The sequence below is a fragment of the Penaeus japonicus genome, unplaced genomic scaffold (genome assembly GCF_977035675.1).
Source record: "Penaeus japonicus unplaced genomic scaffold, GWHDUDI00000001_assembly GWHDUDI00000025, whole genome shotgun sequence".
Classification (NCBI taxonomy): domain Eukaryota; kingdom Metazoa; phylum Arthropoda; class Malacostraca; order Decapoda; family Penaeidae; genus Penaeus; species Penaeus japonicus.
This window is the reverse complement of record NW_028234427.1, coordinates 30,882,341-30,897,340: the sequence shown is the minus strand read 5'-3', so window position 1 is coordinate 30,897,340 and position 15,000 is coordinate 30,882,341. Positions and strand designations below refer to the sequence as shown.

The following is a 15,000-nucleotide window of genomic DNA, read 5'->3' as shown; positions in this document are numbered from 1 at the left end:
AGGCCCGCGCTGAAGGAGAGCTCGAGTGTGTCTGGGGCCGATGACAGGGCCTCGCCTCACTCCTCGCCCCACTCCTCGGCCAAGGAACTCCCCAAGAAGACGTCACTCAGTTTTGTAAGACCAGGCTATCATATCATTATGCTTTTGTCTCACCATATTTACTGTACTCTTTAAAAAAAAAAAACGAATCTCATTGATATAGACAGAAAGCCTGGCCTAGTCCGTCCTGAATATCTCCCCCCCTTCATCCCTCGTTAAATTAAACGTTAAAAGAAAAAGAAAAAAAAGAATCATTACAGATCAACACTCATGCTTTTTATCTTTCAGGGCCTATTATGATATGATGATCTATCAGAAAGCATACACAGAGATAGATGTATGGAGAAATGTGCTACTTGTTAAAGCAATATCTGCACTTTAGAGTTGAAGGAAAAGCTTGTAGTGTTTTCTTGCTGCAACTTGCATGGTACATCAGCTTTGTGTTTGCTTAACGACTTGCTATTAATGCAGATCTTTGGTGATTCAGTTGTACCTTAATGAGGCTGAAGACAGGGCGAAATTTTATTAGTTGCGGATTGTAGTTTAAAGTAATGTAAACGTTTGGAAGATTCCCGCGTGTTGGTGTGGGTTTTAAGCGCGTTGATGCTCAGAATCGGGCCAGCAAACCTCGACCTTGTATATTCCGGTATGAGTGAGCTTATAGACTTCTCTAGTAATTTATAATCAAATATGGAGCCAGTGCAAGCCCTATTCTTGCCAGAATATGCTTGGAGATGTGTTGGCCTTTGGTGAAGCATGAAGCATGGAAGCTGTGGCAATCACTTGACGCTTGGAATTAACAGATCACGGGAAGTTAAAGTGGATTTGGGTAGAACTCTGTCCTGGTTTGGAATCCATCGCTGGAGTCTTGTAAACCTTTACCAAGGGTCAGATGCTGTGGGTGTAAGGTTGTAATGTTTTGTGATTCAGCTTAAAGTTTAAACTTTGTGGGGTATTTCAAGGAATGCAAAGATTTTATTTATATTTTGCATTAAATTCTGTTGCAAGGATACATACATAATATAGAACAAACATCTGATCAGAAATGATGTATTTATTACCAAGAAACACTAGGAAAGCAAGTTGCAAATGCTTCATTAAAAACCTAGGAAGTATTCGGGTAAAAGTTACCGATAAATTTGCGATGAATAAAATCATTGCCGTGGCATGTGTATCTTTGGTGCTCCAGTAAAAAGCCAACCAATACATCATGAAATATTATCTTAGCAAAATTTGTGATAGGACTAGTTCCTAATGTGGTAGATTTTCAAAAGAAATTTCCCCCAAAGATAGAAAAAACCTGCGGCAGTAATGACCACAAAGAACATAAAGGATGGCACTCTTATGTATTCAAAATATTCTGTAGAAAAGAAGACCGCGGCAGCCCATCAAGGACTGCGATTCTACGCTTCCTTGGCCACGACTTAATGACGTGGGTTAGAGAGTAGGGAAGATTGAAGGTAGTTTCAGAATCTAATTCGTGTCTCTAATTATTACGTCACAAGAGTAGAATCGTTGGGGTTCGGCTTTTATTTTCCTGATTTTATTTTCATGTAATCGCTTGAGAATTGTGTCTGGGCGTGATGAAATTTGATGACTTGTTTTATGGTTATTATTACTATTGATATGACTTTGATAAGGTGTTGGAGAAAAAGCCTGTGTTCATTTTGGTTATGGTTTTATACAAACTTTGATATTGAGTCAATAATTGGGAAGAATCAAAGCTTTATACTTTATTTAATTATTAATATTATTATTCTATTCAATATTATATTGCTCAGATGAGAAAGTGTGAGAGTATCTCATGAAAATGCTAATGTAACAAGGATTTATCATTTAATGCACATTAGCCCCATATCCTAACACTATATGGATCTCAGCACAAACAAAGTGGACTAGGAGGGGGGCAGGGGGGACCAGTAGACAGTCTCAAATTTTCCAGACTTCGCAGTCAAACTGTGCCTCTCCGGTGAATGGAAAGAAGCTTTTAGTATATTGTGAATATGAATGTAATTGTTTATTTGTTTGTTTATTTGCTTATATAGTTATTATTTATATATATTTAACTATTTAGTTGCAATTATTATTTATTCCCCATTTTGTTTTTTTTCTATGTACTTATATATTTTTATAGATATTTATATATATTCAACTATTTAGTTGCAATTATTATTTATTCTTCTTTTTGCTTTTTATCTATTTACTTATATAATTTTATAGATATTTATATATACATATATATACATATATATATCAGTATATGTCTATACATTTTATTCATATCCATTTACTTATTTCTATTCATTTGTTAGGTTATTTCTTGATATATTTATCTAATTAAAAGAAAATAGATATAGACTATTATTGAAAAAGTTTGGTTATTGTTAATACACATACTCTAATTATCCCTCCCTTCTTAGATATTATTTTTCCCTGGTTAGAGTCCTAAAACCTGACTCTCATTTTATCCGTGCCGTAGCAGTTACGAGTGAGGGCAGTGCAATATTTTTTTGATAGACTCGTACCAAAATTTTCAAGAACGGGTAATTGTTTGTATGTGCTTTTCCCTTTCTGCTCTTTAGAATGTAGATGACCAGAATGGGAAGGGGGTAGAGGTAGATGGGGTATTCTTAGAATCATAGGAATTTAGGGAAAATTAGTTGAAAATTACTGTCATATCCATATTTGGCATCAGTTGGCTCCATTGTGAATAGTTATTGGTTCTATGCTTTTGAGAAGGCTTTCAATACTTTTCCACATCTCTGGAAATAGTTTCTAATCTAAAGAAAAGGTGATAAAACATTATAGAAAATAATATAAAGATCTCTGTTAGTCCTTTGTAAATAGTTACCTGTTCCATGCTGTTGAAAAGGCTCTCACTACATTTCCATAACACTGGAAATAGTTTCTTATCATATAGTAAATCAGTAGAAAATTATCATATCTATGAAAAAAAAAAACATATGTTTCCTTTCTTAAAAGAACTAAAGAAATTGATCCTTAGATAGAAAAGGATATCAGTGATAATAACCAAACCCTTGTCAGTTTCCAGACTACCAAGTACTGACCATAAGAAATCCATTATATTTTCTTAATGCAAAGCATGTATCATATAAAAATTTACTATGTCTTAACTTATGATTTTAGCTATTGAGGATTTTTGCCTCATGTTATGTGCAGTTTTTTAAATTCTTATGATATTTTGCTTATTTTGATAGCTAGTGGTTAAACTGACATTTAGACTGAGGACCACTTAGAATATGAAAAATGGCGAGAAAGTAATAGGTTGGATAAGTTCCTATTGAAAGTAGCATGAATATATGCCTGACTGCTCTTCTACTTATATAATGTAGAATGAACCCTATGTTCTTTTTATTGATGCAAAGCACACAACTTACAACGTTTACCTAAGATTTACACTTTTCGTAGCATTCTGCCTTTTTATTGACCTCATGATGATAATCTACTTAGTTGCATTCTTTACTAGGTTTGTATGGTAGCCAGGCTTGCCCTCTGTTAGACTTGAAATGGAGATGTTTCTTCTTGTCTTGAAAGAGGGAACTCCGATCTACTCTTAGTTACCATTTGCCTGTTGCATTTACCACCAAAGTATTTGTTATAAATTGATAGTTTCTGTCTATGATAGATGTATGCATGGCACAGTCTTACACCCTCCTCCACCACTGATCCAAAATCACATTCCCACAAAGGAAACTAAACATTAACTATTTATGTGTTTCTCAAGTCTAGCCACTCCCTGTTACCACATGCATGATATGCCATAGTGCATGGACATCCTCTCTATCAGCATAATTATTATCCACAGTGCATCATCTCAGCAGCTGTTTTCCTCAGCTGCAATAACTATTCTGTAGCCATAGGTATCAGTTGTCACCTTTGTGAGGTTACTTATTCCATGCTTTTAAAAGGCTTTCACTACTTTTCCACATCACTGTAAATAGGTTCTGATCATAAAGAAAATGTGATAAAACATGATTAAATAAATTCTTAAGATCTTTGTCATTTGGTGTGTAAAATGTGCAGATTTATTTACTATGGTGTTAAAAGCTCTTGATTGCTTTTCTTATTTAGGTCTTGTTAGAGTTAGGTGCACTTATATAAGCCACTGAGCTTTTGAGTTTTTAGGTGTCCTAACTATTGGGTATTTCTTGCTGCTGCTTCAGGTGATATCTGATTGTCCGTCTCGGGATAGACAATTGCTTAGTAGGAGTATGATTGACATGGCTTAAGTAGGTTGGAAAAGTACTTTTTGTTTTCATGGATTAACTGTAGTATTATCATAAAGTATTTTTCTTGATATACACACATTTTTTTATATTAGCATCAGATTTACATCAGAATTACTAAAGGCCATGAAAAATGTTGATATATTAATTTGAGATATCTCTTGTACATACATCATACTATTGGTAAGTTTTATAATAGCTGCTAATTATTGTCTATTTATGAGCCATTTATGAGCCTGCATGTCTCATCTGCTTACCTTAGGCTATCATCAAATTTACCAATTCTAACGCAAAAAATATTTCTATTCTTTTCATGGAACGACTCTTTAGTCATGAGACTGAATTCTTAGCTTTGGCAGCAGCAGCAGCAGCAGTACTACTACTACTTGCAGATCAGAAATTGAGTTTAAAGTTGCATATAGTTTATAACTTTAATGCTTGTGGACAGCTAAGAGTGCAGGTCTTAGGCGCAGGAGGTTTGGTGTGTCCCGAAGATGCAGGAGCAGACCTACTTCTATTAATATTTCTTTTAAGGTTATGCTTAGGTACGTGCAAGGCCACCGTGCAGTGAGTGTTGCCATGGCCACATTTGGTTCTCACACAGAGTGGCACTGGGAATGGCGAGACGGGCGGCGTTTCCCGCGGAGGATAAAGTCAAGGTCCCCCTGGACTGGTGAGTCATATGGGGCAAGATGGACCTAGTCTAATGGAGGTGAGCTTGTCTCTTCGCAGGTGGGCAAGCGACGGGGCGGGAGAATCCTGGCCACTGGGATGGTCAAGAAGCAGCGGAAGGAGGCAGAGAGTGAAAAGGTAAGGATTGAAGAGAGAAGGAAAGTCTATGGAAATGTTTAAAAGTAGATCGTATTGACAGTGAAAGAAAGAAGTCATCTTTTGTTAACGGATGTATTTCTTTGTTATTATATGTATCAAAGTATTGAAAGGGGACGCTTCCTTGATTCAGTACCACCTAAAAATTTGTCCTCCCATGTTAGAAATGTCTCTGGTATCCTCTTAATTGTGAATGTGTTTACCGAGTTTCATAAAATTGATGCATTGGTAATTTTAAAAGGATAAATTGCAGTGTAAATTAGTTAAGTGTTTGTTCATTTTATAGCCAAGAGAAAATTAAATGATTTAAAAATTTTAAAATTTGGTAGACCACTACTATAAAGATACATTGATGATTATAAACTATAATGTTTAAAATAGGTATAGAATATATTAGAAATTGTCATCAAGATTTTTATATAGATGTCTTCTGAACTTATGAATTGTTGACTAACTGTTGTTATTTTTTTTTAGCAGCCTGATGGTGGTAAGACTGATGCTTGGTCTCAGTATATGAATGAAGTTCGGAAATACAAGGAACAGTCGTGCGAAGAAGAAGGGAAAAGACGACCTTTAGTGAAATGATTGGTGTTCAAGCTTAATTTAGTCTGTATTTAAGATGTAATATAGTGTGATGGTCTATCATGTTTTGATATACTTTAGCTTATGTGATTCTGACAACATGACAGTTTGGAAGAGTCGGCTCTGGCTAAAGAGGAAAAAAGACCAAATGCAAAGGATTTATGAATATATAATCAAACCTTCTCATCTTAAGGGTCAGATGCTCAAGAAAAGGGAGTAAGTTGTTAGTATGTAGAACTTTAATAGTTTTCTGGTTGTCTTTTAGAGTACTAGTGAGAGATGTTGTTGTCTTTATGTCTCTTGGTACTATTTTCTAGCATCTAGACTCTTGACTTTGTAAACAAAGAATGAAGTTACTTTTGACGATTTGGAATATCTCTCAATCTTTTACAACTTTCAGCCATTATACTAAACAATTTGCTCTTCTATTGTAAATCAAAGATTTACCAACATACTGTAGATAGTAATATACTTATGCATCAGCTTTTAATATTAGATGGGAAACAAGGTTGAGAAAATGTTAATTTCAGTCCCGACACACATTAAACGGCAAAACTAATCTCTGACAGTTGATGGATTACTAGTCTCACATTTGCGTTTAGAGTGACTTTTAATAAAAAGGTGTCATAGCTGTCACTCCAAGGTTTGATGTGCAAGAAAGTGACTAGCAGTTGATTTTAAGGTTTGATGTGTGTTTGTCTTCAAAACTGTACTTACTTTCAAAACGACTTTTTTCTCTCTCTCAAGACTATTTATTGTAAGTGGTGATTACATGCAAATGTAGTTGTATTAGTCTCTCCAAAAAGAGTGGATGCCTTCCATAGATTCCTGGCACTTTTTATTCCATTGCATCATCACATCCCATTGCACAATTCATTTAGGTTTTAATGGGATTATGTTTCATACATAGGTTGGTAAAGGTGATTGTGAAATATCTTTGCTTATGGGATAATTCTATTAGAGAGGCACGTTTGATATAGGCATTGATAGAGATATATTTTTCTTTCTTTTTTTTCCCCCTATGAAAACAAAAAAGTTGAATGTATTTTGTTGCATCTCTGCAGTCTAGAACAGATTACAAAATTCAATTTAAAGTTTTGTTTATGTATATGTTATTCGTTGATTAATTGATACATAGAACAGCTGCTTTCCTAAAGCCAAATAAAGAGGATTCTCATCATTAAACTGTGGCCATGACTATGAATATATTTTAGATTCTATGTAAATATCAAAAGCCTATTTTTTGGACACCATGTATGAGATTTACAGATGTAAAAAAAAAGGGGAAAACAAATTGGATAAAAGTTAAGAATAATACAAGCAACTAACAATTTGTGCAGGGTTGCCAAGAAGGGTATTTAGTTAGTGCTGATAAGGAATTCAATGCCTGTCAGATTTTCCAGTAAGATACCATTTGAAAATGCAGTAAAGTGATAGATCTGTCTGTGGTATTAACTGCTTATGATAGTGATCATGTAATTACTTGTAAAATTGAAATGCAATGAGGGTTCTAATGCCCTTGAGGAAGTGACTAATGTGGAGGTTGGATTCTGGAATATGAAGATTCACCAATGCTCTTGAAGTTTGTTTGCAAATGAAGTGAATGCACTCTTTCATTGCCAGCATTTAATAGCTTACTGTAATTTCCTGCAATATTTATTTTTCAACAGCCTTACATTCTTTGATTAGCTGGTTATTGCTCTCTCTTTTTCATACAGTAACCCTTTTGTATTTTATTTTCATTTTTTTTTTTTTTTTTTAAATGTATGTGATATATACATATCAGCATTTAGTTTTCATTGCTTAAAATGGTTGATTCTTACTCCTGTGATGATAGTATTTGTAATTTACATCATTACGAAAGACACTGTCATTAACTGATATTTCTATTATGTTCTTGTATAGTTTTTTTTTCATAGTTGAAGCAGTAAAGTTAATACACATGCAAAATCCACACAATTAGGCTTGCATATATTGGAAATTAAGATACCGATCAGAAATGGATTTCTATAATTAAAAGTTGCTTAATGGTTCATAGTCAAAGAATCTGGAAACAGACTGAATGCCTGTATTTTTCTTGAAGATGAAGACTTGTACAGCATGCACAATACATATCCATTCTTTAATGATGGTGCAGAACCATGAGCATATATAAAATAAGATTATTGTGCCAACATATCTGTACAGCATTTGTTTTTGTGTAAGATCATTGGAAAAGAAGATCTTGAACTCTGCTTTCAGTGAGTTTCCTTGCCTGACAAACATATTGTGATATAGGCTTATATACTTCTGAACAGTTGATATGTTTATTGCATTGTATATACTTTGTTGATTTTGTTAATTATGTGGATGAATATCTCAAATTGATTTGAAAATGGAAAAAAAAGCATAGAGAGGCAGGAAAACTTTTTTTTTTCAAAGAGTATTTAGTAATGATAAAATATGAAAGGCATATAACAGTTCCAGTAAAAGATTGCAGATTGCATCATTTATAATAGAGCCACAATCACTGGAATGTTATGTTGTTATTTTTCCATTACGGTGAAGCAAAGTAAAAGTGAGTGAGTGAGTGAGTGAGTTAGTGAGTGTGTGTGAGAGTGTGTGTGTGAGAGTGTGTGTGTGAGAGTGTGTGTGTGAGAGTGTGTGTGTGAGAGTGTGTGTGTGAGAGTGTGTGTGTGAGAGTGTGTGTGTGAGAGTGTGTGTGTGAGAGTGTGTGTGTGAGTGTGTGTGAGTGTGTGTGAGAGTGTGTGTGAGTGTGTGTGTGAGTGTGTGTGAGTGTGTGTGTGTGAGTGTGTGTGAGTGTGTGTGTATGTGAGAGAATGTGTGTGAGTGTGTGTGTGAGTGTGTGTGTGTGTGTGTGTGTGTGTGTGTGAGTGTGAGTGTGTGTCTGTGTCTGTGTGTGTGTGTGTGTGTCTGTGTGTTTGTGCATGCATGCATGAATTTGTGAATGAGAGTGTTTGAATATGTGAGTATTAAACAGTGTTAAACAGTGTGAGTGTGTGAGAGTGATTGCGTATGAGTGTGTGTGAGAGTGATTGCGTATGAGTGTGTGTGAGAGTGATTGCGTACGAGTGTGTGAGAGTGATTGCGTACGAGTGTGTGAGAGTGATTGCGTACGAGTGTGTGAGAGTGATTGCGTATGAGTGTGTGAGAGTGATTGCGTATGAGTGTGTGAGAGTGATTGCGTACGAGTGTGTGAGAGTGATTGCGTATGAGTGTGTGAGAGTGATTGCGTATGAGTGTGTGAGAGTGATTGCGTATGAGTGTGTGAGTGTGAGTGTGTGTGTGAGTGTGAGAGTGTGTGTGAGTGTGAGAGTGTGTGTGAGTGTGAGAGTGTGTGTGTGAGTGTGAGTGTGTGTGTGTGTGTGTGTGTGTGTGTGTGTGTGTGTGTGTGTGTGTGTGTGTGTGTGTGTGTGTGTGTGTGTGTGTGTGTGTGTGTGTGTGTGAAAGAGAGTGTGAGAGTGTGAGTGTGAGTGTGAGTGTGAGTGACTGTATCCATGAGCATGTGCAAATACACTCACTCTTACATGTATGTATTTATTTACAGTGTGTGTAAATGCATGTATGAATGAATGAGATATTATTATATATATATATATATATATATATATATATATATATATATATATATATATATATATATATATATATAAATGAATAAATAAACATATAAAATATCTCTGAATAGTTACAGTTGGGATCCTATTCTCTGTACAAAACGTTCTTAGTGAAAATGATTTCAAAATTCATTTCATTAGCTATTATTCATAAATGAATCTTATCGATAAAAACACTTGAGTTATTTCCTTTTGTAAATATAAAGGGGGTATTTACAGTATATCAAATATGCATTAAACATTATGTAAATAAAGGCTCTTTGTGTATTTTATGAGTTTAAAGATTACTGCTCATGAAAGATATATGCCCGTTGTTCAGGAAATATTTATGAAAATGTAAGTTTCTTATGAGGTTATATAAGGAATAGAGGAAATACTTTGACATCATCACAGATGTACTGTATAAAAAGTCGTGACTTTTCATTAAAATGTCCCCAAAATAGGAATTAGATTGTGATATTACTGTATTACCTTTATTTGTGCAACGTCTTCGGCAAATTTTACATTTCAGGTTTTGTGATGTTAATTATTAGTGAGCACATCTACAGTAAGCCTCAATGTATTGATTCTTTTATGATCATGTGAAGATGTTGCATGGCTCTGTGACTCAAAAAATTTAATATTGTTTCATATTAAAGAAAGAATACAAGTAGTGTGTTTCATAATTTTCCTACATAGAGATGCATTTTTTTTTTTTAATTTCTAATGCTAGAAAAGGGATTGTATAGTAATTCAGCTTCAAATAAAATGGGCAACTAACTTTTTATATCAAATTGTAAAATGTATGTATTATGATTTTATAATATTGTCCTTTTGAGATGATGTGGGCCATAGTTTTTATTCATATAATTATTATTGAGACGGAGTGTCAGGATATAATCTATAGAATTGTAATTCAAACAGTATGGAAAAATCCAATATATTTATTTTTGAACTAAGAGTACACAAATTCTTTGACTTTTTTCATCTCAGGGCAAGGAGTATAATGATTATAAAGCATTAACTGCTCTGAGAGATAATTATACTTTTCTTTTCTCACTTGCACTTATTAGCACAGAATGTAACCAATGCATCACCATAAAAACAATGATGATCAGACAGATAATGAAGATTTTCTGAAGACCATGAAAAGAAGAAAAAAATATTCAGGACATCCGTGTAGAGATCTTCAAATAAAGTCACTGTCGGAAGCAATCTGTTGCCACAGGAAGTTTGTGATGAAGAACTGGGAATGTGATGTCGTGTCAAGCTTGAAAGGCGTGAGGTCCCTCTTCTCAGGTCGGAGAATGACTGAAATCTGGGTGTTAAGGAAATAATGCTTCTGTTGTGCAACGGATGCTTTTCCCTATAATAATAATCATTAAAGTGAGAAGTATTTGTATGTACATGCACACTCATCGAGACATGCAAACAAACATATAAGCAAGCATACATTGAAGTAGAACAAAAACACACACACACACTGACAGACAGGCACACCATACAAGAAAAGATATATAAAGAGAAAAGAAATCATTGATGACATCATTGTGTTTTGAAGAAAGAAGGAGAAAAAAATACTATTGCAGTAAATAAAAGTATTTTTAAAAATTGTCCTAGATACTGTGCAATGAAGAAAATTCTAAGTAAAAGGAAGAAAAAAAGAAAGTAAATGATATAGCTAAATACCGTAACACTCGACACAAAAAAATTTATTTCTAATAATAAAACATTTCGTACAGGTGCTCCAAAGCATTTCAAATGGTACTAAAATTGTATATTATTAATTCACAAAGACAAAATGATCATAGACTAGATCTCCATAGCCTATAGCAGCAGTAGTTTCGTGTAGTTACTAGTTCTCCCAGGAGTGTGCTACCAATAGGGCCATAATGCAGAACTTGAGTCTGGGTCCCAGGTAAGACGAGTTGTGGAGTCTTGGTTTCAGAAATCATTGCTATTTTGATAGGCCTAATTGTGTGCTAATGCTATCTGGGGAACTAGTAACTACAAGTGACTACTACTGCTACTTCTACCACAAGTGACTACTACTACTACTATTACATGTAACTACTACTCCTACTTCTCCTACATGTAACTACTACTACTACTACTACAAGTAACCAATACTACTACTCCTATACTACAAGGAAATACTATTACTTCTTTGAAAATCTAGTCTGTGAACGTCATGGAAGCTTGTAATATATCATTATATAGTTATAACATTATGAAGAACACTTTGAAACAAGCCAAGATGCACTAAGCCTGGGAAAGTGCAAATGTAATATAATCAAAACAGGTGGCTTGGGCATCTAGAAGTGGCTCAATCTGGTTATTGGAACCTCAGTTTCAAAAGAAGGAGAAAAAGGAGAAAAATAATAAGAGGAAGGAGAAGAGGAAGAAGAAATTCTCTCTCTCTCTCTATATATATTTTTTTTCAAAAGCTTAAAAGGATACAGCCTTTTACAACATTTTCTGGAGTGGTGTAGTCCCATTTCAGGTGGGAAATCTGAGTGAAGGTGGTAACATCAGCCCTTAAAAAGAAAAAGAAAAAGAATTTTTTTTTAGTATACCCTGAAATATTAATGTAAGACATAATAACTAACTAATCCTAATATTAAAAATTGTAAATTACAAAGTTTAACAAAACATTCATATCAATTTAACTAGCAACAATTTACTTGCAAGATATCAAAACTAACATACACAATGGAAGATCATCGAATTAGACAAATTAAGAAGTATTTACTAACTTAATTTTGGGTATGACAGCTGTGGTGTGTTTACTGGAGGATTTTGCTCTCTGTTCCAGGGAGTGTTCCAGCTGTTCTGTGTGGCTTATACTACCAACAATTGATTTGATTTCTTCTTCTATTTCTTCCTGAAATAAGGTGTTTAGAAAATGGTTATAAAGATTCACACAAGGCAGTTATAAACTTACAACACAAGTAACATTCCAAAGAGCAAATATGACCTAACTCACTGACGGAAACATACCATTCTTCTCTTAGCCTGGGCGATTTGTGAGACCACCTGACTTGCTCCTGGGCCTAACGTCTCAGCACGGAGTTCATCCAGAGCACTTGATTCGGCTTGCTCTACTTGTAGCAGGTCTGTAAAGTCACATATAATATACCTATGCATGTTCCATTGCAGCGTGCATGGGAAATAAATCATAACTCTAGAGGTTTTACGTTAGATCAAGACACACTGTACACTCAATAATGTGCTGCTTTAGCATTATGCCATTAGAGTCTACTAACAATTGGATATAAGGAAATTTTAGATCCACTTCCATCTACTACATATATAAACTGCTCAGATCATATATATGAGATTTATCACAGTTTAGTGTTAAGGTGTGTGTAATATTATGAAGGTAAAAAAAAAAAAAGGAACATTCAAGGAGATATTATAGAAGTATCTAATAATTTCTAGTCTATTGCAGTGGCTGATCTTTGCTTTCTTTGGCTGTATATACTACTACAAAGATTTTCCTTTAGTTAAAGACTACCCTAATTACATAGCCACACTGAAAAGTGTGTGCATTTGCTAATAATCATAGTATTTTCAGCCTCAATCCAATCATTTCTGCACTCCTACTTGCACCCTCCTTGCTAACCGATGGAGCGAGTGCCATGTAAATTCATAAATGTCCTGCGAGGAGAAAATATCCGTCTTGGCAAAACAATGCACACCGAGAATAATCCCCTCCCCCCACACTTTTAGAGCCTTGACCCATACCTCTGAGTGTCTCCTTCAAAGTCTGCCGTGAGTGTTCGCATGAAGCCAAAGAACTGACAAAAGTGTCTTTGGAAGTGTTTATAGCAGAGTTGACCCTGTTGTTTGCGAACAACGACATGGCCTGGTTGGTCATCTCCTCTAGGACAGCAATGTCCCTCTCGACGATTCTTTCTCCGCCCTTTCCGTTGCCCATCTTGCAAAATCCTGAGAGAAATGCGAGAAAATTTATTTTCAGAATCATAAAAGAGGGAGGGATGGAGGGAAGGAGGGACAGTGCATATATGTGTGTATACTTGAGCCTATAAATAGTGAACCAGATGAGGGATTTCACATTAACTGTACATTCAACTAGTTTTGATTTAATACCATATATTTGCCAGATATTACTATGGACCACAAAATAATGTATTAATTTCTAGAAGAATACTGCCCCTAAAGGTGTCAAATGTTATATGAAATTAGTCAGTACCACAATATTTTGACTTTACTAGAAAACTCCTGGTACTAAATTATTTGTTGAGGTACTATGGGGGATCCAGAGAAGAAAAAAAAGTTCAATACTGCTGAAAAAAAAAACAATACTGCACTATTTTGTCAACAAATGTAATTAATCTAGATATTGCTGACACTAAATAAAACTTATCCCTCAGCCCCCCCCCATATCCCTTGACCTCCACCTGTCCCTCAGTCTCCCTCCCCTCCCTTACTCCCCCTTGGCCTCCACTCAACCTTCTCCCTCCCTCCCTCCTCCCCTTTCCCCTTGGCCTTCTTATTCTCCCCCTTTCCATAATGAACATATGCTTAAGCTATTTACTGACAGTACCAAATTCATTATGCTCAACAGTAAAGACATATAGACAAATCAGGGGTACTTCCTCAGGATCCTGGATAAATGTCTGGAAGGACCTCACAATAGCTTATGGTATATTGCCTGTGTTCTGTGATGGATGGCTTTTAACACCAAATGGCCCATACAACAGTGGTACAGTGTCAAATGACTGTCGGTTTAACTCTGGCAAATGCCCACTGACATCCACCTTGTAAATTGTTAAAATAGAGCTTGGACTGATTCCTTCTATGATCATAAATTGCTTTGAAGTTCTATTATGAGAGATTATGCATAGTGAGGTTACCCTTTCCACCCTTGTAAAGGATTACTCTTTTTCTGAACCTTTATAAGCTGAGGATGAAATTCCCTCTAAATTTATAATAAAGGTCATAACTCTCTATCCATTTTGGAATGCAATTATAAGGAACTTAAAACCAATATTATCATATATTTTTGTGTATTATTATATATTCTTGTGTTGCAGCTGCAACACAAGATTTTTTTGTTGATTGCACACCTGGATGACCTATATTCAGCCATTATTTGAAAAGGACGTGCCCAGTAGATCAGGGTATGGCCTTCTGTGCAAATCGAAATTAAGAAGCAATTGCATGCAACGTATTCTCGACGTTTTTGGTTTCCCATGAAGGACTTGTTGAGAAAATCTTACTTAGTTCTAATAAAAAAAATTTCTGGATAAGTGCATACTTGAAATGTACACTTGTTAACCCTTTCACACTCCACAGTTCATTATATTTGTGCACACTCGAAATTTTGGCGAAAAATGCCATGTTTTTATACTGGATTTTGAAATGACATTTGCATTATTCAGTATCAACAGCAATTCAAAACTCGAGGACGATATATATATACAATATCCACCTATACAAGGATGTCGTCACATTCAACGAAAAGGAGAAAAAACACTCAGGGTACCAGAATCGATCGTAGAGAGCCGATATAATGTAAAATCCACAGAAAATGACAGTCTCGCCTCGACTTCGATTTTGACTTGGGTTTGAATCTCTCTCGCTGCGTCGACTCCTGAGGCATCTTGCTTTGAATTTTGAGTTCTCTTTTTCTTACGTGTCTTGTTGTGAGTTTGCTTTCGTAATTGTTTATTTGTTATTTA

At 35.1% G+C, this 15,000-nt stretch overlaps 2 protein-coding genes across 4 annotated transcripts in view; one reads left to right on the top strand and one right to left on the bottom strand.

Moving 5' to 3' along the window:
- The window catches only part of LOC122264433 (telomerase RNA component-interacting RNase), a 9,574-nt gene extending 260 nt beyond the window's left edge, over positions 1-9,314 (top strand). Inside the window, exons 1-3 of one of the 2 annotated variants that reach the window (XM_043033326.2) lie at positions 1-114; positions 5,019-5,096; positions 5,589-9,314. The exon at positions 1-114 is cut by the window's left edge and continues 230 nt beyond it. In XM_043033326.2, coding sequence (XP_042889260.1) covers positions 1-114; positions 5,019-5,096; positions 5,589-5,699 — 303 coding nt within the window. In that variant the 3' untranslated portion in view covers positions 5,700-9,314. The remainder of the gene's footprint in view (positions 115-5,018; positions 5,097-5,588) is intronic. The other variant, XM_043033327.2, reaches the window with a different exon arrangement.
- Positions 9,315-10,220: 906 nt separating this feature from the next.
- On the bottom strand, positions 10,221-14,926 carry LOC122264436 (kinetochore protein Spc24). 2 transcript variants are annotated; one of them, XM_043033331.2, is made up of 6 exons: positions 14,805-14,926; positions 13,040-13,243; positions 12,293-12,408; positions 12,049-12,176; positions 11,753-11,829; positions 10,221-10,603 (listed from the first exon to the last, which is right to left on the bottom strand). In XM_043033331.2, exons 2-6 carry the CDS (start codon positions 13,230-13,232, stop codon positions 10,482-10,484), a joined length of 636 nt encoding a protein of 211 aa, XP_042889265.1. In that variant the 5' UTR covers positions 13,233-13,243; positions 14,805-14,926; the 3' UTR covers positions 10,221-10,481. The 2 variants fall into 2 exon arrangements, with proteins under 2 accessions (XP_042889265.1, XP_042889266.1); XM_043033332.2 differs by having other exon boundaries at positions 14,751-14,889.
- Positions 14,927-15,000: the final 74 nt, after the last annotated feature.